Source organism: Pituophis catenifer, unplaced genomic scaffold (assembly GCF_029215685.1).
Source record: "Pituophis catenifer annectens isolate HBS135680 unplaced genomic scaffold, rPitCat1.0.hap2 SCAF_8, whole genome shotgun sequence".
Lineage (NCBI taxonomy): Eukaryota > Metazoa > Chordata > Lepidosauria > Squamata > Colubridae > Pituophis > Pituophis catenifer.
Window position 1 is genome coordinate 44433511 of NW_027256888.1, and position 24310 is coordinate 44457820.

At 37.2% G+C, this 24310-nt stretch overlaps 1 protein-coding gene across 4 annotated transcripts in view; it reads right to left on the reverse strand.

The window, feature by feature from the left end:
* PRDM5 (PR/SET domain 5) overlaps positions 1-11004 on the reverse strand; it is a 71668-nt gene extending 60664 nt beyond the window's left edge. For all 4 annotated transcript variants that reach the window (XM_070948687.1, XM_070948686.1, XM_070948685.1 and 1 more), the window contains exons 1-2: positions 10912-11004; positions 8292-8375 (exon numbers count right to left, since the gene is read on the reverse strand). In XM_070948687.1, coding sequence (XP_070804788.1) covers positions 8292-8375; positions 10912-11004 — 177 coding nt within the window. The remainder of the gene's footprint in view (positions 1-8291; positions 8376-10911) is intronic.
* Positions 11005-24310: the final 13306 nt, after the last annotated feature.

Below are 24310 nucleotides of genomic sequence, written 5' to 3' on the forward strand. Positions count from 1 at the left end.
TCCGTGACTAGATTGTAATTTAATTTTGAAGCATAACATACGAAGCCTTGTACTGCTCAACATTAGTCTTGCATAGATCTTGAAACCGATGGGATAGAAAATTGTGTTCACTTCAACAAACTTTAGACAGAAGAAGTGATTTAAGCATCAGAAACCCACCTGAAGAAAAACTATTAAAAGGTTTTTATTTTGCTGACATCCTAGTAAAGGCTAAAATTCACTGCAGGTTCCAGAGATGGTATTCAGCAGGTTTTGACTAGTTCTGGAGAACCGTTAGCGGAGATTTTGAGTTGTTCAGAGAACCGGTAAATACCACCTCTGACTGGCCCCGTCCCCATCTATTCTCTGCTTCCCGAGTCCCAGCGTATTGGGAAGAAATGGGGATTTTGCAGTAACCTTCCCTTGGAGTGGGGAAAGAATGAAGATTTTACAGTATCCTTCCCCTGCCATGCCCACCAAGCCATGCCTACTAAGCCATACCATGCCTACCAAGCCACGCCCACAAAACTGGTATTAAAAATATTGAATCCCACCACTGGCAGGTTCCATACATTTATGAAGGAGCTCTTCCATGAACCATGACCAAATTTAACAATATAAGAGGGATGCAATTAACTTAACTTACTTAACTTAACTTACTGTGATAAGTTATTAGTATTTCCCAAACATACAATCAACATTAAATACTAAAAGTCTTATCTTGGATTAACCTACCTGGGAGTAATTTTTTTCCATAAGAACATAATTCTTATGTATTATACAGTATAGAACTTCAGATCTGATATATTAAAGGTAGTTGGGAGGAAGGAATATGAACATAGCACCTATCTAAGAAAAGCTGCACCTGAAACTAGTTATCACTCCAAAGAATCCTAAATAGACATGTTTAAATTCAGCATAAAAAAGCCTATTCTAGTTGTATATAGTTCTCTAAAGTAATAGGAAGCTAACCTGAATTTTCTGCTAGAACAAAAATCTTGTCTTAAGGTTCCCACATTGATGTCAAATAAATATTTCAAAAGAAATTTGCTAGTAAATAGTTTCCATTTGTATGGCCAAACCCCCAGATTAATGCTTCTTTCTATGAGATGAATCTCACTGTTGTACCTCTGATTATTACTGGATGCTTTTGAGTCCCACTGGCATTCAATCAGAAAATGCAGATTAGGTCATATGAATCTGTTAAAGACATTAATTGGAATGGCAAAGAAACCGAAGTCTTATAATTCACAAATGGTAAACATGATTAAATATGTCTATTACAAAACAACATGCACACAAGAAATTCATTCATTTGAATACCAACATTTTTAAAAGAATCTGAAAATTTAGGATGTTGAATTTGAGCGAGATTTTTCTTTTAACCACAACCCACATATAAAAGTTCTTGATGTGGAATATCAAACATAAAAATATTAAAAGATAGCTATTAAAGTAAAATCTATTGTCAGAAGACTAATCCACAGACTTGCAGAAATATCCATTACTATGCTGATGAATACCTTTACTGATATTACAAGAACATTTTCCCTGATAGGCTTTTCAGAGATTACAACCATAACCGCTTTGTCACAGGAAAAGTAACAAGAAAAGACAATCCAAAGGTCCCTCTATTTTTTAAAAGAGGCAATGTACTATGTCTATATTTATTTAGTTATTTTACAAATATAAAATGCCATGGCAAATGTGAAAGCCTCACAATACTTTCACAAAAGGATCAAGTTTTAAAAAATATGGAGTTCACAGTTATGTGGAAAATATCACGGAGGCAACTCATTCCCTGAGTGTTATTAAGGCCCAATTCATGCATCATAAACTGACAAAGTATTCTTATACTAAAGCTGGTTTCCATAAAATGTATTAAACATGGTAATAATAGTTAGTTGGCTGTCTAATTCCAAATGGATCTTGCTGACATAAATCAAACCTTAAGTAGTTACAATCAAGTAGCAATTTTTAAAAAAATATGGCAAATATTGGCAAAGTATCATGATGTAATAGCCTTTTCAGAAACTGGAAATCATAATTGAGCCAGTTTGGTTTACTGGTTAAGGCACCAGGCTAGAAAGGAGAAGACCCTGAGTTTAAATCCCACCTTAGCCATGAAAGCCAGCTGGGTTACTTTGAGCCAGTCACTCTTTCTTAACACAATTCACCTCACAGAGTGGTTGTTGTGAGCAAAATAGGAAAAGGAAAGTGTGTTGGATATGTTCACTGCCCTGAGTTATTGGTAAAAATAATAAAGGTGGGATAAAAACAAATACATTGGCAATCTTCTGATGGAAAATCTCCCTGGCAGGGAAAGCATCTTTTACATCTAGAAGGTAATAAGAGAAAGCAGGTCCAATATTTTTAAACTTGCCCCTCATGAAGCAATGTAGCAGTTTTTCCTGCTTCAGCTTCCTGCATTAATTATTTATGCCTTTTTGACAGTCATTCATTTTCAACAGCTTCCTAGCTAATATAAAGAGTGGAAGAAAGCAAGGACTGAAAACATGGCTTCACCAGCAGATCCCATCCTGATACAGAACCCATCAAATGATGCCTGAATGTTGTCACCAAGGAAGTAGGAACATAGTGAATTTTGTATTTGGAATTTTACTTTGTAAGCCAATCACCATGGGTGAGGTGGGCAACAATATAAATTTCATAAATAAATAAATAAGTGCTCTGTACTGAAGTCATAAGGAAGTAATCTTTCTTTTCAAGTGAATATGGTAAAATATTAAAAACTGTTACATCTATATAATGATAGTACTATTTCTTCATTGTACAATGACAGAACTAGTGTGATGATCAGTCTTTAGAGCATCTGGGCTATTTATAGATAAAATTTCCCTAATAGTCGGGCTTCAGGCCGGGGTACAGCACAGAAACGGCATTGGTCGCGTTGGTGGATGATCTCTGGAGGGCTCGGGACAGGAGTTGCTCCTCTGTCCTGGTCTTGTTAGATCTCTCAGCGGCTTTTGATACCATCGACCATGGTATCATGCTGCAGCGGTTGAGGGGGTTAGGAATAGGGAGCACCATTTTGCGGTGGTTCTCCTCCTTCCTCTCCGACCGCTCACAGTTCGTGTTGACAGGGGGGCAGAGGTCAACTTCGAGGCGCCTTGCATGGGGAGTGCCGCAGGGGTCGGTCCTCTCGCCCCTTCTGTTCAACATTTATGTGAAGCCGCTGGGTAAGATCATCCATGGTTTGGGGGTTAGAGTTCATCTGTACGCTGATGATACTCAGCCATACATCTCCACCCCAGACCACCCCAACGATGCCCTTGATGTGATGTCTCGCTGCCTGGAGGCCGTGCGGGTCTGGATGGGGAGAAATAGGCTCAGACTCAACCCCTCCAAGACCGAGTGACTGTGGTTCCCGGCGCCCCAATATAGTCAGCTGGTGCCATCGCTGACTATTGGGGGTGAGTCTTTACCCCCCACAGAGAGGCCCCAAAATCTGGGCGTCCTCCTGGACACACGGCTGTCTTTAGAAGAACATATGACGGTCATGGCCAGGGGGGTTTTTTATCAGGTTCACCTGATCCGCCAGTTGCGGCCCTTTCTGGACCGCGACGCCTTGCGCACAGTCACTCATGCCCTTGTCACCTCCCGACTGGACTATTGCAACGCTCTCTACATGGGGCTCCCCTTGAAAAGGACCCAGAGGCTCCAACTGGTCCAGAATGCGGCCACGCAGGTGGTTATGGGCGCAACTCGTTGTGCCCATGTGACACCCCTCCTGCGCGAGCTGCACTGGCTCCCAGTGGTCTTCCGGGTGCGATTCAAGGTGTTGGTTACCACCTTTAAAGCGCTCCCTGGATACCTTCACCTGGATACCTCCCTGGACCTGGATACCTTCGAGACCATCTTCTGCCACCAGTAGCCTCCCACCGACCAGTTCGCTCCCACAGAGAGGGTCTCTTCAGGGTGCCATTGGCCAAATTATGTCAGCTGGTGACACCCAGGGGGAGGGCCTTTTCTGTGGGAGCCCCTGCCCTTTGGAATGAACTGCCCCCATAAATTCATAAAATCTCTGATCTCCGTGTATTTCGCTGTGCCCTCAAAACCATGTTGTTCCGCCAGGCTGGGTTATCAATGTAAAGATTTTAATTTGGTTTTAAATGGGATTTTAAATTTAGGGTTTTATAAATTGGGCCTATTATTTAATAATTTTAATTATTTTTAAATTTTGTCTGTCTTTGTGTTTTTAATTAGGCTGTACATCGCCCTGAGTCCTTCGGGAGAAGGGCGGTATAGAAATAAAATAAAATAAATAAATAAATAAATAAATAAATAAATAAATAAATAAATAAATAAATAATAATATCAGATATGCTATTCAAATCTATTTTGAAAAAATTAAGTTTAAGTTTACTTACCTAAATGCTTACCTAATAAGGTTCAAAAATCTATACTTTTATTCCTGTATTTGCACATATCTAATCAAATGTAGAAACATGCTTTCAATGTGGCTAAATTAATAATAAATATTGTAGAAACAAAATTGACAAACAGAAGTTGTCTTCTAGACAACACAGTATCAACAGTAGAGTCCTTCAAATTTCTAGCTTCTATCATATCTCAAGATTTAAAATGGACACCTAACATCAAAAACATCATCAAAAATGCTCAACAAAGAATGTTCTTTCTGCGCAAACTCAGAAAGCTCAAATTGCCCAAAGAGCTGCTGATTCAGTTCTACAGAGAAATTATTTAGCCTGCCATCTGCACCTCTATAACTGTCTGGTTTGGCTCTGCAACCAAACAAGACAGACACAGACTGACACAGACTTCAACGGATAATTAGAACTGCAGAAAAAACAATTGCTACCAACCTACCTTCCATTGAGGATCTGTATACTGCATGAGTCAAAAAAAAGGGTTGTAAGAATATCTACAGACTCCTCACATCCTGGACATAAATTGTTTCAACTTCTACCCTCAAAAAAACGCTATAGGGTACTGCACACAAAAACAACTAGACACAAGGACAGTTTTTTCGCAAATGCCATTACTCTGCTTAACAACTAATTCCCACAACAGTCAAATAATTTACTAAAACTGTATTACTATTATTCTTTTCTTCCTTACTAGTATTTATCTCTTCCCACTTATTACTATAACCATATTGCTTGTATCTTTTTATATACAATATTTTATATTATATCTTTTTATATATAAAAATAATTATATTCTTTTTATTTGTTTCCTAGTACGATTTGATAACTTATTAGTAACCTTGACTATCACTAAGTGTTGTATCTTTTTATAAAATATATTTATTCTCCTTATTTTCCTTATGTACACTGAGAGCATATACAACTAAGACGAATTCCTTATGTGCCCAATCACACTTGGCCAATAAAGAATCCTATCCCATCCTATCCTATCCCATCCCATCCCATCCCATCCCATCCCATCCCATCCCATCCCATCCCATCCTATCCTTCTACTCTACTCTACTCTATTCTATTCATACTTTCTTTAAGAGACTATCTATAGCAGGGGTGTCAAACTCATGTTGTCATGGCAGCGTCATATGACATATCAAGACTTTCCCCTTCGCTAAACTGGGCATGGGCATGGCCAGCGCATGACGCCTCTGGCCCGTGGGCCGGCAGTTTGACAGCCCTGATCTATATAAACTTGACAGCTGCTTTCTACTTTACATACTCCTAGCAATAAACTTGAAGCTCACAACATGACTTGTATCTTACAACTCTTCTATTCAGATCATCACATTTAAACATAAGTTGCTTAGGTTCAAGCATTCAAAAAGTCATCAAAGCTTGCGTGCAGCAATCTCTGCATGATCTCAAAACTAAGTCAGGGAAAAGAAAAGTTAAAATACTGTGCCAAAAGTCATAAAACCCGAGGTTATGGCTTGTTGAAAAAATGGACTATGCATCTTTATCAGACAATAACCAAGTTCTCAAGACAATCCGTGGTTTTTAGCAAAATAAAAATATTTAATTAACAAAGAGCAGTGAAATAGTAAAGGTAAAGGTTCCCCTCGCACATATGTGCTAGTCGTTCCTGACTCTAGGGGGTGATGCTCATCTCTATTTCAAACTGAAGAGCCAGCGCTGTCCGAAGACGTGTCCGTGGTCACGTCTGTGGCCAGCATGACTAAAGGCCAAAGGCGCACGGAACACGGTTACCTTTCCAACAAAGGTGGTCCCTATTTTTCTACTTGCATTTTTTACGTGCTTTCAAACTGCTAGGTTGGCAGAAGCTGGGACAAATAACGGGAGTTCACCCAGCACTAGGATTCGTACTGCTGAACTGCCGACCTTTCGATCAACAAGCTCAGCGTCTTAGCCACTGAGCCACAGCAATATACTTATGAGAGTAAATAATCAAAATGATTAATTAATACAATTCTTATCAACTTATGTACTGGATTTTATCTATTTCAAGAACATGTTACAACAAGGATCTAATGATGCTGGAGCACACCACATCCTCTGAGTACTGAAAGACTCCATTATCCTTTTCCAGCTTTAAAGATGTTATTAATAAAATATTGGGGTATTTCAAGTTGTTCAAAAATAAGGGTGAAGTTTTCAAGATGAACTTCTTGTATACTCTAATGCAATCTATGCAAATTAAAGCAAAGAATTCAGAGTTTCAGAATTACAACAGCTTCATATTTTTAATTACATGGATGGACAGAATATAAAGGTAAAAGTTTTCCTTGTCTGACTCTGGGGGGCGGTTCTCATCTCCGTTTCTTAGCTGAGGGAGCTGGAGTTGCCAAAGACATTTCTACGGTCATGTGGCCAGCATGATTATATGCCAAGGCGCACAGAACACTGCTACCTTCCCACCAAAGTGGTACCTATTTATCTGCTAGATGGGCAGAAGCTAGGGTAATTAACGAGAGTTCACCAATCGCGCAATGCTTAAGGTCTTGAACCCAGCAGCTTTAACTGCTGCGCCATCGTGCCGCTGGACAATATATGAATCTCTTCAATTATTATTTTTTTAATAAATAAATTACAGCCAATGACAAAGAAGTTGAATTGTTACTTGTCAGCTACTTAGCAATTATAAATTTTGGTAACCTGTTTTCAACATTCAAGAAAAGTTCATACTGATTCATAGTATACTGATTCATACATACTTTGTAATAAAGGAAGCAATCAGTAGCTAAAATATGTGAGTTAAAATATGCTGAAACATATTTCATGTATGAATACTAGGTAACCTGTCAATATGAAGTTAAAGCAAGCAATTTTTTAGCTACCTCTGGCTAGTTCAAGTCTATTTATTCCAGACAAATAATTTGGCAATACCCCCTCCCAAAAGCTACTTACCCTTTATTCCTTTATGTTTAATACACAAGGTTGTTTGGTAAATTGTCTATCTTTTCATAATCTCATCTTTTCTTTAAAACCTAATGCAAATTTTCTATAGGTTTGTTGTCCTTTCTTAGTCCTCAACAGGTCTACGTTTTCTCTGAATCTATTTCTACTAGTTCAAGAATACAATGCTATGGACATTTGTTCTTTCCAGTGATTGCCTTCATCCTTTATGGAACTGGTGATTAAATTTATGTAGGAAATTGGAAAAATGTGTCAATTATACATTGAAATGAAATTTAATTATATTTCTTTTCAATTTTTTTCAGGTAAAATTATGTTGAAAAATATTAATGATGCTTTAACACTAAGATTAACTCTAGAACATGTGGATGGAATTTATATGCTATGACTTTCTGAGAATTTCTCAAGCACTTTAGCAAATCACAGCCTTAATCTTACAACAACTACTTGCACAAGCACCTCCTTATGCTTAAATATCATAGCTCTGTATTTTTATAAAAGTTCATCTCTTTCTATGAATGAATGAATGAATACTAAATAGACAAGCACATAAATTGTATTGTATTTACAAGTTGTTAGTCTTAGTGAACACACCAATATCTTTATAGTTGCTCAGCTACCTTTTCAGCATAGACATTTGAGAACTAACTGCCACAACTCTAACTGCCACAACTCTAAGTTCTCATCGCCTACATCATAAAATGGTTTAGCACCATAAACATTTAATGGATAAATCAGTCATGCTATGGTTTAATTATAGCACAAACATGGTTTGTTAAACTATACCTTACATTAAAGTAAATCAAGTTTATGCATGATCGCATATTCATCTGTCCTTACTGGTGTTGACAAAATGTACACTATCAACATTATATTAGGGGCAAAAATGAAGCATCAGAAATTCCATGCCTCTTAATTGCCCCAAAGCAATGTTTTAGAAAATTTCTTAGACAAAATGCTGGAATTTTTTACCTCCCACATTAGCCTGCAGTCTGTGTTTTCATCCAGTTCCTGTGGCATTCGCTTTTCTCCTGCAAATGGTCCAAACTTTTCACCCTAGCAACAGTAACAAAATTGGCATCTTTTGTTTATGAAAAAACTACTATTAATTGCTGAAATCAAACTGTATGTTAAAATTTACAATACAAGCAAAAAGAGCAAAAATTCTTGTATGTCTGTCTTCTGCTGCTCAATTATCAACTATGAAAGTAAGGGCGCATTCATATAATTCATAAAGTCAGTTTAATATAATGATTAAGGTACTAGGCTAAAAACCGGAAAATTGGGAGATCTAGTCACACCTTAGCTAGGTGACTTTGGGCCAGTCACTCTCTCTCAGCCCAACTGACATCACAGGGTTGTTGTAGTGGCAAAAATAGGAGGAGGAAGGAGTATTATGAATGTTTACCATCTTGAGTTACTTGTAATAAAGACTGTATAAAAAAATCCAACAAGTCCTTGGGATGAACTTGATAGGTGGTGGATAGAAATTCCGGATCCAGTCTAAACATCTAGTTGACTGTGCAACAAACCAGCTGAAGAAACATTGCAAAGACTGATTACAAACAATGGTATGACAAAGTAGCAACAATGGTGCATTGGAAGGTTTGCAAGAAATATCATTTGCCTGCAAGCAAGAACGGATGAGACAATGAAATAGAGAAAGTAACAGAAAATGAAGACGCTAAAGTACTCTGCAATTTTAAAATGCAAACAGATAAGCACCTGCCAGATAATAACCCAAACTTAAAACTACTGATAAGAAAGATTTTTAAAAAATCTGGATAGTGAACATGGCAGGCCTTGGAGACAGCAGGATAGAAGAGAAGGAACCGGAGAAGATAACAAAATACAAAGACCAACAAATAGAAACAGAATGACTATGAAAAAAGAAAGCAAAGATAGTACCAATAGCAATAGGTGCCTTGAGTGCAATCCCAAAATAACTGGAGCACCACTTGAACATAATCTACAATGACAAATTCACCATCAGTCAACTGCAATGAAACCATTGGATCAGCTTACATCCTTTGATGGTATCTGTAACAATGTCAAACATCCACATCTGCCTATCCCAGGTCCTTGGGTAGGACTTGATAGGCAGACAAAAATTCCATCTGTCTGACAGTGCAAGGAACCATAACAATAAATAATAATATCAGAAACACAATGCAAAAAAAGAGGGAATAACCCATCCTCTAAATATCCATAGTAAATAAAATCACCGTCCACAAAACTTCCATTTGAGCTAATATTAAGAGATAGGCTGCATAGTATGTGATACTGTGTTTCAGGTTTGATGGACTTGTTAAAATTTTCTTTTCCCAATCAGGCTAAATGGCACATCAGAAGTGTAGCAGAAGCCTAGAGAAGCAGAATTACTAAGGCCTCTCTGCCAATCTTGTCTATCTCGGTTGGCAATGACTTTTTAGCAATTACTGCATGACTATAATGATTAAGTGAATAGCTGAGGCTCATATTGTATCATGATTGACTGCCCCCAACTGACTTTGGCTTTGGCATAGGACAATTTTCCACAGCTTCAAAGCCCCAAATATGCCACAAGTAACTTCCAAAAATCCCACCTGAAAGCTATGCCAACTAGGAATTCTAGAAACTAAAGTGCCAATACTTCACGACTGCCAGAAGCACCAGTACCTATACTGGTGGTACAGAAGCACCTGTACCACCAGTATATAGACTCTTGTATTATTCCCAATAAACTGTCAATGTACAATTAGATTAAGCTAACTATCAAACTAATGTAACTTAATGTAAATGCTGTTACAAACAAAAGGAGAAGGGAATCGCAGATGCAGGAACAGTAGTTTTCTCTTAAACTGGTTATCTACTGTTCTTCATATATGCAAGTGTATGGATATCTTGATTTTAAGAAATGTGAATTGTGAATTAAAAACTAGTTCGATCAAGGAATGCAAGATAGTGCAGTAAGGGAAAGAGGAATCAGGAAGCAACATTCTGAATATCTTCTATGCAGAATATCATTTGGCTCCAAATTTCTACTGGTTCCGAGTACATAGAACAAGGATCACTTTGCAATGAAAGTGAACAACTGAACGTCCCAATCCATCTTTGAAATTTCTTCATAACATCCCTGTTCCAGGCTAAATCGAAACTCCCTGGAAATTAAGTTCAAAGCTATAGAAATATTCTGCTGCTATACTCTATTATCTTGCTTCTCCGTGGCTTTCTTTACTTTTGGTCCATCTTTTTGGTTTAAAGTAAGAACAAGAAGAGGGCAGGAAACCGTTCGGTTTCAGTTTCAGAATGCGAAACATCAGCATTTCCTGCTGAGAAGCAGACGGAAGTGGGATGAGAAATGAGAAAAAGCGAAGGGGTTGGGACTTCCAAGAACTTAAAGCTGCAGGCAGAAGCAGGGAGGCAGGCTGTATGTAATACGTGGCAGGCGTTCCCAGAACACAGGGAACTAACTAGGGCTGGGCGGGGGTGGGGCGCTTGAAAAAGAGTTTAAAACTAAAGGTTGCCCGCCGCCCACTCCGCCAGCTTCGCTTGCGCCTTACCTCCTCTGCGTATCCCTCACCTTAATGGGGCAATAACAAAGATCACCCACCTTTTTCACTCGCCGGGCCGTAAAGAGCCCCATCCCGTCTTGAATTTTAGATGACTTCAGGGCGAACCTGTCCGGCACGTACATGCCCAGCATTCTGCCCTACCTGAAAGGAAGAAGGGACTGTAACCGCCTCCCGCTGTGGGCTAATCGAGAGGCATTGCAATGGCAAAGGCAAAGGGGGATAGAGGGGAAACCATGAAGGAGCGCTTGCTGCTAGAATACCCCCCCCCAGCTGCCCCCGCCTCCTGGAAAGTAAGGGCGGCGCCGTTCTTCTGCCATAGTTCGGGTAAAGCTCCGCTCTGATTGGCCGAAAGTTGGTTGCGATCTAAACTGGGGGGTGGGGGGGGGACTAAGATTCCATTAAGCAGCAAGGCAGAGGATCCCGGATCACTAGTGAGAAACCGAGTGGGCGAGTTAGGAACAGTTCTTTGTTTTTACCTAAGGGCGACGGACTCTAAGGTGCTGGCTAAATATTGCAAGACCCAAGTTATAAAGGAAAGGGTTAGATTTAATTCGGCTACTGATTGCCTTTCGCACTTAGGTTGCTGTTTAGAGACCTAGTTCAACTTTTTTTTGATACCAGAGGCAGAAGTGAATTTACTAAAATTGTGACTTACAAAAGAACCTTTAAGTAAAGCTTATATAATAGAAAGATCCTAAGTATAGTGATTAAAAGAACTAAATATGCTTTCCAAACAATCCAATTAACAAAAAGATATTCGTATAAATGCCTACATGAATCATTAACTTAATAATTAACCTCTAATACTAAGTCTAGACCTTTCTATGCTACCATTTCATTTTTAGCACATGAAGATTTCCATATTTTAGGAATATAATTCAGCATCACACTGTGATCCTTAAATCTAAATCCACAAATTATATTGACAAATGTATTCATATGAAACCAAGACAGAGCTATAACAGAACACAACCAAAGCATGTGAGGTTCGTCTTATATTACCAGAATAAGAAGTGAGGCTAGCTCAATTTTTAAATATCCTTTTAGTAGTCTAATAGATCCAAAATAATATTTTCTGATGACTTTTATGTAAAAATCCTAGGAAAGACATTGCACATTTTTAAAACTTCTAGGCCATAATATTTAGTTTCAGTTGTATATGTTGCAATTTTTTCAATTGTATATTGGAGGTAAGACAATTTGGAAATGCAGTCTGCCAAAAGCTTTAAAACAAAACAATACGATCTCAACGTACACTTCATCATAATACCAGGGACCCCAATATACAATATAGACACAGGATTTCCCCAAAAGCTTGGACACCTTACAGAAAGGAGTGAATATTGTATCAATTCATCACTATAATGTGTCCAGAAAATCAAAGATCTAAAAATAGAAGTCAATGCTATTATGGTCTCAGTCAATGTCACAGAACTTTTATGTCCATAGATCTGAACTAGCAAAAGAATCCATAGCAGCAGTACTATGTAACACACCTAACCTAGACAAATACACTAAGATTAAAATACCCAAATTTAAATTTATTCATCAGAGTCTGCCTCGCTATTTTGATAGACAACCAAGAAACACCAGGAAATCAGAACACCTTTGGATCACAGGTCTCAGGATTCATAGCAACTGAAAACCATAGCACTCCCACATATACAATCTGGTATGTAGACGACACCTTTGTCATAATAAAAAGGAACATCTAGAGAAGACACATGAAACAATGAATAACATCTTCAAAGCAATGCATTTCATGAAGAAAGAAGAAATCAATACACTACTCTTCCTGGATCCTCATCCTAAATAATTCACACTAAGTGCTCCATTACCAAAGCAGCAACCGAATCTCCTACAAGAGAAGCTGTGTAAGAACTTTATTCAGACGAGTACAAATCAGAGGTGGGTTGCTACCGGTTCTCCCTAGTTTGGGTGAGCTGGTAACGGAGATGGTGAGGTGAGAGTGAATCGGTTCGCTCCGACCCTCAGTTGGGCCCTCCCGCCATCCCTGCACTATACTTACCTATATTTGTTCGTTTTTAGTTCAGCTGATAGGCGCAGCAGGGCAGATTGCTGTGCCTCAGCTGTTCTGAAATTCAGTGCGCTTGCATTGAGTGCGAGCAAAGCGAGCACGCACGGGCAAAGCGTGTGCGCAAAGCGAACTGGTGGTAACACCAGTTGAAACCCACCACTGGTACAAATGTTCTGCAGATTGCCCATACATTTTTTTCAAGAAAAGGATTGAGTTTAGTTATATCTTTCAACCCATTGCCCAGCCAACTTTACCAGAAAGAGGCTGACTATCAACCTATTACAACACAACCAACACAAATTGTGAAAAGAATAACACTATAATATATCAAAAACATCTCAGAAACAACCAACAGACTATTAACAACTACATGGTGTCACTATAGACACAAATCCTTCAGAACATCTTAAATAACCCAAAAGACCCAGGATCCCAAGAAGAAAAAAACAGAAGTCATCTATAACATACAGTATAAGAACAGGAACTGCTACTATGTAGGACAGACCAGTAGAATGGCGCATCAATGAGCCCTAACTAACAGTCAAAAGGCATAATGAAAAACTCCTTAATCTTACAACATGTGGATAAACTCAGCCATAGTTTCAACTTGGAAACTATGTACATAGTTTCATCCTAAACTAAGCTAAATCCAAAAATGCTATTGAATTCCAGGAATTTGGAATTCCATAGTATTTGACAAACAGACAAATCTACAGGCATCCTTTTTTAAAAATATATAATGGAGAACTTTTCTGGTGTGCTATACATAGAAAGAAAAAAAAAATTCCCCTGCTTTTGTGAAACTTTTAAAATCTGCACACAAGGACTTAGGTCAGGGGTGAAATGCTCCCGGTTCAGACTGGATCACCCAATCCGGTAGCGATGGCGGCGGGTGGTTCGGAGAACCGGTAGCAAAAATCACTGCACCCCCCCCACCATTCCCAACTGAGTCACACGATCATCAGAGGCTTTTTTTTACTTTTAAAAGCATTTTTTTCTACAACCTCTTCCGACGAAAAAATGCTTTTAAAAGTTAAAAAAAAAAACCTCTGATGATCGCGCGGCTCAGCTGGGATCATCAGAGGCTTTTCAAAGCATTTTTTCTTCAACCTCTTGGCCGAAGAGGTGGTAAAAAAAATGCTTTGAAAAGTCTCTGATGATCCCAGCTGAGTTGCCTGATCGACAGAGACTTTTCAAAGCATTAGAAAAAATGCTTTGAAAAGTTTTTTTAAAAAAAGGTTGTCCACACCCACCCAATCACATTACCACCCCACACCAAGCCACGCCCACAGAACTGGTAGTAACAAATTTTACATTTCTGATTTAGGTGCCATTTTAGAGCCATTCTAGGTGGTCAGGATCTTTGCAGAAATGTACTGTATCTGGCAGGCAAACAAAAGAAACGTTATCTTAAAGCTTTGGAGGAGAAATATGGTATCGAATAGGGCATCTTATCTTACCACACTTAACCAGGCAGTGATCTGTCCATGACAAAGGAAACTTTTATTTTCTCTCCATTTCGTATTACATTCCTAATATCTAAAGGAAGTCAAACAGATGAGGTATTTGTATGTAGATCTTTGATTATTCGGGTTTTTTCCCACATAAAATTGAAAGTGTCATGGTGACGTTTCGACGAAGTCTCATTCGTCATCTTCAGGCTGGTGTTTTCGGCTTCATGCTCCTAGAAGCCCAGAAAAAAAGCCCAGAATCGACTTCCGGTTTGGCTCTGCGAGCTTCGCTGACGCTCTTTCATGAGCCCCCGATCCCTGGCAGAATTTTATTTTATTATCATCATCTATAGCCGTGGTGGCGCAGTAGTTAGAATGCAGTACTTCAGGCTACTTCTGCTGAATGTTGGCTGTCAGCAGTTTGGCAGTTTGAGTCTCACTGGCTCAAAGTTGACTCAGCCTTCCATCCTTCCGAGGTCAGTAAAATGAGGACCCAGATTGTTGGGGGCAATAGACTGACTCTGTAAACTGCTTCGAGAGGGCTGTAAAGCACTGTGAAGCGGAATGTAAGTCTAAGTGCTATTGCTATACAATTGTGTGTGTGTGTGTGTGTGTATTACGCACACATGACTAAACATTCATTGCTTAAGATATTTTTAACATTTCAATTTTCACATTATTTTAGAATTCAGTAACTTCTAATAATCTGGAAAACCTTTTTGCCCAGTGCTTAGTTCTATATAGTAACAGACAAAGTGGACCCAGTTGGAACATTTCATTTTAAATAATATTATATTTAGTACCACTCTGAACACCAAGCTTTAAAATCACTTTTGATTATTTTGCTTATATTATGTATTATACATTAGTGAGTTTTTGGAAGACAGGAGGACCTGAAAGTGAACTCTCCTCTATTAAACAGATCCATTTAAATGGGAATTCAATCCACGATGTGATGGATTTAGACTGTATTCAGTTTATCAGAGTGCAGATTGGAGCTAGCCAAAATGCTTTTTTTTCTCCCTCCATGGAGAGAGGCATTTGTTTAAATCTGATTATAATGCTGAAAGGAAAAAATAGCATGCATTTGAAAATGTTAAAAAGCTGGGAGAAGAGAAGTGAGAATAAAAAGTAAATGAGAATTAGACAAACCAACCAGTATTTAAAATTCTATATTTAAATCTGTATACTTATTGCTTTTAATTTTAATTACTAGCTGCAGTGAATTTGTGAATTTGTGTGTTTAAAAATGCCCTTATTAATATTGTTCCCTTTCTGGAAAGCCAAAGAGTATAATTATGTTATTCTTTGCATTGTCATTTTGAAAAAGCATTGTTTAAGTTACGGTCATTAGTAACTAGGATCCTTGTGAGTTTTCAAGTCAAAGGCAAAAATAGGAGTATATAATTCAAAAGACAAGCTTCTTGAGATTTAACCAACTATACAAACCATCCACGTATATGAAGTAGTAATCCAAGTAGCAGGGGGAAAAGTGCTGGATTGTTGCTGTTATATTAAAATGAATTGTGACATTCATACTGAAGTACTTCCACTTTTTTGGTGACTGAAGTATTACATAAGAAGAAAGCACCTATTATCTGATTTGTTATGCATTGTTGCTAGGCTTTTTAAATGGACCATTTTCCTTTATTGAAATATTTTTCAACTAACTGGATGATTCATTTAAAAGCTAGAATGCTATTTAATGTGGAACCCATAAAAACAATTGGTCTGTTTCCTGAAATTGACAGGGTCACTGTAATAATTAAATTTAACACTGAAAAATAACATTTGGAAATCCCCAAGTCATTTCTTCTGGGATCTAGAAGACAAGGATTAATTTAGTATGAATTTATCAATAGAACACATTGCTACTTCTTCTTCTAGCTACAGATCTAAACTCTTTTACAGCCAGCCAGACTAAGATCACAGCTGTTAAAGTCTTGATTTGTTTCATGTTTTTATTTAAGTCTTCATTCTTTGAATGTTCCTGAGTTTGAACTTTATCATTTGCTGAGAAGCTATTTCATAGCTCATTCCTAGATAGATAAGTGAAAGTTGTATTGAATTCAGTAGGGTTGGCTCCCAAATCTTTGTGTTTAAATCTGCAAATTTATCTTAAAAGCAGAGGTTAGGATAACTTGAGAAATAATGCTGCTCAAGTTCAGGATCACTGTGGAGAGTTGAGACAACTAGAATACTAGAAGAACTTGGTACACTTAGGACTTTTCTCCTGCCATGAATCGCTATACCAGCTGGGGATTAATGTCTGCACTTTCTCATCCTGGTGTATGTTAGGTGTAATCTTCCATACTTACCTTTCAGAAGACTATTGTAAGTCTAGAGGTAAGACATGAATAACGTTTTCCAGTTTGTAAAAATAAGGTGACAGAAAAGGTCATTCCAAGGCATATCTTCCTTATAGACAAAATTTCTGCCACTATTTCATATTACTGGTGTCTTAAAATACATAGAATTAGATTTATAATGCAATGATGCAGTGGTGGGTTCCTCCCAGTTCGGCCTGGTTCAGCCGAGCCAGTAGCAGTGACAATATGATGTCACCGAACCGGTTCTCTTTGTTCGGGAGCTGGGCCCTCCCGCCGGCCCCCACGTTATTCTTACCTTTTCTTTGGCTCTGCCACCAATCTATTCGCTGTCTCCCGAGTCCCAGCTGATCTGCTAGAAGGAAAAAAACTGTTTAAACTCTTGCCGCAGGGCTTCAAAGGGCCATCCTACAGCTGATAAATGTTAAAAGGCAGTGTGGTGGTAGACCAGTGTGCTCGAAAAACAAATGGGTAGACCGGTGTCTCCAAAAACAAATGGGTAGACCAGTGCCTCCAAAAAGACCGGTGCGCTCCAAAAATAAATGGGTAGACCGTAATGCTCCAAGAACAAATGGGTAGACCAGTGCTTCCAAAAACAAATGGGTAGACCGGAACGCTCCAAGAACAAATGGCTAGACCGGTACAGCTCTGCAAGCAATTAAAAGCCTAGTAGACCAGTACCTTTGCTAAATCCTAAAAAATTGTCATATGTCCATCAAGCCATGCCCACAAAATAAGCCACGCCCACAGAACTGGTAGTAAAAAATTTTAGAACCCACCCCTGCAATGATGAGATATAAGAAATGGAAAAAATAAAGAGATTGAAAGAATAAATCCAGGCTGTTTGTATCTAACACTGTTTAAACAAAAGTCATATGAAATCTTAATTGGGAATATATTACTTTCTTTTTGGAAGGAAGGAAGGAAGGAAGGAAGGAAGGAAGGAAGGAAGGAAGGAAGGAAGGAAGGAAGGAAATTGCACTTACCACATAGCCATAGCCATCACCATCGATACATGCTTCATCAATATTTCAGGATAACTATTCCCTTTGAGGATTTTAATTAAAATAATACAACATCATGTAATTGAAAGTGAAGTTGTTCTTGTTCTGTGCTTCCTTTTACACAGAAAAAGAAAGAGAAAGGGTAGTGGCAAAACATCTGCTGATAAAGCATGGATATGTTTGTTTTCTCTTTCCATTTATTTTTCTGATTGCGGACCTAAATATTTGTACTTTACATTGAAAAATACACTGAAGGTTATTGCAAGTATCTGTTGTAATCATTTAATCTGTTATTTTTGATCGATTTCATGTATCTTTTATAGAAAACTTTTTCCAAATATCTAAATTTACCTTGCTGTGAGATATGTATGAATCAATCAAAATAGAGCTAGAAGGGACATTGAAGGTCTTCTAGGCCACCCCCCTGTTCAAACAGGAGACCCTATACCATTTACAAGTGGCTGTCCAGTCTCTTCTTAAAAACCTCCAGTGATGAAGCATCAACAACTTCTGAAGGCAAGCTGTTCCACTGATTAATTGTTCTCACTGTTAGGAAGTTTCTCCTTAGTTCCCAGTTGCTTCTTTTCTTGATTAGTTCCCATCCATTGTTTCTTGTTCTACCTACAAGTGCTTTGGTAAATAAGTTGAGCCCCTCCTCTTTGTGGCAACCTCTCAAATACTGGAATACTGCTATCATGTGATTTTGCTAATTTTGTGATTGCTTCATACTCTGCAAACAAAAAAGTTAGCTATTTCAACAAGGGCAAAATGTCCTGCTGTATATCGAAATGATGTGGACAATTGGTACCATAGGCACCATGTTGTTGAAGATGACATCAAAGCAAATCAGGTAGAGTATATAAGACATAACCACATAGAGTATATAAGAATTAAATGTTTCAAAAAGTCATTGTATTTCTCAAAAGAACAAAGCAAGCTACAAGAGTTTATACATTATACCACTCTGGGAAACTAGCACCTTCGATTCACCATGTCTTCTTTTTCTCTGAGACCAGTGTTACCATAGGGCTCAGGAAAGCTGGAAGCAGAGATCCAGAACAAATTGCATTCAGATCAATTAAATATGAAACAGATGTTGCACTACTGATTCTAAATTTAAGTTCCTTACAAGAAATCAAAGGCACGTTCAATTTGCCTGAACAATTACTGTAAGTATCTGTTGTGGCATATGGAACTATTCTTTTGTCTTCCTCTTTCTTCCAGATGTATCTTGTCATTTGCTTTGTCTAGAGTTATAATGATTATTTATTGTTCATTCTTCAATATCACTAAAAGCATAGTTCTTATATTTGTTTTGATAAGAATCGTGTTTGTTAAATTTAGATGGCTCTTTGAAAAACTTTTTGTTGTTAACTGACATTTCCATCACATTGTTAGTCTAAAATATTTCCTTTATCAATCAGTAAGAAATCCAATTGCATTATTAACAAGGTAAATGTGTGATTATTTATGCCAGAATACAGGTACGAGGCTTGAAAATATGTGAAATTGTATAAAACAATGCAAGAAAAAACAATTGCTACCAACCTGCCTTCCTTTGAGAACCTGTATACTGCTTGATTCAAAAAGAGGACCATGAAAGTATTTACAGACCCCTCACATCCTGGACATAAACTGTTTCAACTCCTACCCTCAAAATGACGCTATAGAGCACTGCACGCCAAGACATCTAGATACAAGAATAGTTTTTTCCCGAATGCCATCACTCTACTAAACAAATAATTCTCTCAACACTGTTGAACTGTTTACTACGTCTGCACTACTATTAATCTTCTCATCATTCCCACCACCCATCTCCTTCCACTTATGACTGTATAACTGTAATTTTGTTGCTTGTATCCTTACGATTTATATTGATATTGTTTCCTGATTGCTTATTTGTACCTATGACTATCATTAAGTGTTTTACCTTATGATTCTTGATGAACGTATCTTTTCTTTTATGTACACTGAGAGCATACGCACCAAGACAAATCCTTTGTGTGTCCAGTCACACTTGGCCAATAAAAAATTCTATTCTATTCTATTCTATTCTATTCTATTCTATTCTATTCTATTCTATGAGTCACACGATCACAAGAAGGTGATCTGAAGATGCCACTGAGTGGATCAATCTTACCGTAGTGACCAGATGTAACAAAGTAAATGTTGCAAAACAAACATACATTAGTATAAGTTCATTTCTTATTTAGGGGAAAAAATAAAAAGTATTTGCCAGCTGGCTAACTATAGCTTAGGGTTACCAAGAAAATATGCAGTCTATCAGCTGGTTCTTTCATATTACTCTATGTATTGATTAACATAATTTATGGATATTTCTCTGAAAGTAGCAATGGCACTTAGCAACAATATTTAGACTTATATACCACCCCATAGTGCTTTACAACTCTCTCTGGGCCATTTAAGATGTCAGCATATTGCCCTCAACAATCTCATTTTACTAACCTCCTTAATAACAGTAGAAATTAAGAAGAAAATGGTCCTGTAGGGAACTACGTATGTTTTGTGATTAATTAAGTGTTCTTTCTTGCTCTGATGTAACACATTTACTTATCTGCCAGACAAATTAATATAGCTTGTATGGTTCACCAACCACCATCTCCCTGGAACTTTTATTAATACTAACCAGAAAAAAAATCTTTAAAAAAAATCTGGATTTTTAAAAAAGCTTGCTATCTTTTTTCTATCAGATTGTAGAGATGAGTGAAATGACATAATGGCATTCACACTTATTCATAAGCTATAGTTAGCATGCCTTCCATCGATTCAAATGTAAATTATGCTTGGACCAAAAAAACCCAACCCTTTATTATTCTCCATAAGAGTGGTTTTCAGGCCTGTCTTTTCTTCTCTTTCAGCTTTTTTATAGTAACAACTTTTCCAAAAGATTCAATGTATAGTACAGTAGCATAAAGATTTTAGTCCTTGCAGAAAAGTCAGAAATTCTCAAGCATTAGATATACTGCCATGATCATCAAGTTTGAGGGATGGTTGAGTTAAATATTATTGTACTTATTTTAGCCTCCTAAAATATTTTCAGTCCATTATTTATAAAAGCAGGATGTAGGAATCACAAAACATAAACTAGGACATACACTAATCCAGTAAAATTATAATGCAGTATCATAGTGTGAATATTAAAAGCTTTAAAAATACAGAACAAATTTCAATGAACAGAGATGATACAGAGTAAGCAAGCTGATATTCCAGTCTAAATCTAAAGAAAGAAATATGAGAGTTTTGTCATCAACTAAGAAGAGCATTTTAGTGGTAGGGCACCACCACAGAGAAAAGGGTGATGAAGTTACTCCAAAATGCTTTGTAGAACTATCACTGAACTTATTTTTATCTCAGGAAGGACCCAGGACCATTTTTCTCTAGTGAGTAGAAGGCTTGTGGTCAGGGAAAACGGTCCATGCAAAATAGGTCTATTCTTACTCACATACTATGATTGAATCTGGAGTACACCCTCAAAAAAACAAAATAGTTCCCAAAATAAAATGTTAAAAACCATTTCTCTAACATACCTCCTTTACTGTACATAACGGACTCAAATAATTACAGAAAGCTATATTATTTTTGGAGGGACATTTTTAATCACGTTTATAGAGTTTTAATTTAATTTCATTATAAGTATCCGAAACAATAACTGAGTACCTTAAATAGATACCATTTTTAACCTATAGTTTAAAAATAACTCATTATGTCTTGGGTAATATTGCTAAGGATTGAAATTAATATACATTTGACATGTAAGCTATTCAAGCGCTGGAATATACTATAGTACTACACTAACTAAAAGAACGTATGCTTAGATTACATCATATACCAAAACCATTTATTTGGAAATATATACCATCGATGCTTATATTACTTTCTTTCAAGTAATTGTACCTCAAAGCAGAATAGTGTCACTTTTTCTCAGTAAATAGGACAATAGTTGTTTTCAGACTAAGATGAAATAAAACCCTGGCTCAAATAAGCTCCTTTGTTAATTGAATTATAATTTGTACCTGGTAGATGGAAACTGTTAAGCCATTTTTGTAACAAATAAATATTTTAATGTGGGATACATTTTTTAACATTCTTGATGGTCTCTAAAAAATTGAAAAAAGCTGTTTTGAAGATCTGTGATATTCTTTCATTTTGTTTATAGATATGCAGAATGCATTCCTTATGTTGTATTTCAGCATCCCTTATGAAAACTCCCTTAACCCAAGGAGCAAAACCTGCAACTGCAATTTCTCATATTGTTTCACAATTCTTACTTAGCCTGGAGGATTATTGAAGAGAGGGTAAGGGTAAGATCCAATCTAGACCCATAGAGAGATAAAATGTTAATTAAAGTAATATTTATTGCAATTTACAAAGGCATACAATAAAGAACTATTGCAGTTAGTTTGTACATGTAATGTCCCATTTCTTTTCTGAGTGAAAGCACATGGGAGTATCTAGGTATAAGCTTAACAGGGATACCCTTTATTAAGGGTATCCCTGTTAAGCTTTATTAAGCTCTTCCTAAAAGTTCTTTAAAGATTCTTGAGTGTTAGAACCACTTTTGCCTTCCCCTTTCCAACAGTTGTTTATATAACTGCAGAGTGTGGAATGTTAATTCCTTCCTTAGCTAGCATTACTTTCACTTCCAAGGAACAAACACCTTGGACTGGAAGGAAAGAAGGAAGAGAAAGAAGGAGTAGAGGGCATTCACATTTTCTTTCTGACTTCATGAAAGTTGGCTGGGTGACTTTATATAATTAAATATATATATATTTTTAATTTGATTTATATGCCGCCCTTCTCCGGAGACTCAGGGCGGCTTACAATGCGTTAAGCAATAGCCTTCATACTTTTGTATATTTATACAAAGTCAGCTTATTGCCCCCACAATCTGGGTCCTCATTTTACCTACCTTAGATAGGATGGAAGGCTGAGTCAACCTTGAGCCTGGTGAGATTTGAACTTACAGTAATTATGTATAGATGATGAACATGTTATTGCCAAAATGTATAAACTTTGCTGAAATATGAGACAGAAGAGAAACAAGTGAAAGAATGTATGATAAAATGGACTAAACCTTTTGGGTACAATCTACAAATGGACCCATAGGAAAATATGCAGTTGAAAAGATTGACATTTTTATTATGTTCCTTAAAAACTATTTTTATAAAATGACATAGTATTCATATTTGTCACCAGTGTAGTTCTTTAGAATATATAAAGTTACTTTACATTTTTGCTAGAAATGTCACCAACAGGCAGGGGACATTTTATCATGTATGGCGGATATGTAATTTTTTTTTTTTAAATGTTGGATATAATAAATACACAATTCAGAAGATTTCAAAGATTAATGTATAATTGAAATCAGAAACTTTCTTTTGGAATTAATATACAGCTGGAAAAAAAGCCATGGAACTTTGTTTTTACATATGACAACCACAGCAACATTATTATATGCTCAAAAGTGAAAAATTCAACCTTACCCATTATAGAAGAATGGTTGGTGAACATGATGGAACTTGCAGAAATGGCTAAATTGACTCCCTTGATTAGACAAAAGACAATATCTACATTTATGTTTGACTAGACATTTTGCATGAAATAGGAAAAAATGTACTTATGACTTGTGGTTTTGATGATTAGAAAAAAAATAAGACATAACTTTGTAATTATGTTTGCTGCAAAGGATAGATAAGATAAATAGATAGATAAGTAGATAGGTAGGTAGATAGGTAGATAGGTAGGTAGGTAGAGATGGAGATATATAGATATAGATACTATTACTCGCTTATCTCTGGGAAATAAGTCCATGAGGTTTTCTTTGCAATAATTTCAAAAATCATTTTTCTATCTACTTTCTAGGGTTGCCTAAACTTATCCAGCTAGTTTTCTACCTGAGAAAAGATAAGTCAGATTTTTCCAGGTTTTTCCAGGTCCTAGTGTTGTCAGCCCTGGAGGGCATCTTCTTCAGGGCTGCCACACTTAGTGCTGTGGGAAACTGGGAGGCTGGGAATTGTTCTTTTCTCTGGGAATCAAGGACATTCTGCCTGCACCTGGAGTGGCATGATTGGGAGGCATCTCCAGTTGGGATGGTGTATTGATTGGACCATGTAATGGACATGTGGGTGCAGGGGAAGGGTCTTGGACTTTCTTTTGGATGGGAAAAACCTGGAAGCTTTCAGATTCGGTCTTTCCCAGATGTGCCAATATGACATCTCTAATAAAAAGGAACTTCTAGCTTCGGAGTCTTGTTTCATTGGGGGTGTTACTTGGAACCTTGACAAGTGTAGCATTACACCAAACTGCCTCTTTGTCTGGCAGGCATACATCTTAAAGTATTGGTCTTCGAAATAAATGTCTTGAATGCCAATATATTGCACTTGGCTTTTTAAATACAAGGAGGGAGGGAGGGAGGATCTTTGCTTGGGTGGCATTTAAATTTCAGTCTCTGACAATTCACATTTCAAGCATCATGGAAAAAGTGATGTAGACAATGTTTGTAAATCTGAGTCCTTGCCATATTGAGCAAACTGAAGCAGTTATCTACTTTGTGGAAGGTAGAGATGTCTGTTCATTGAGGAATGTGTTGATTGTAG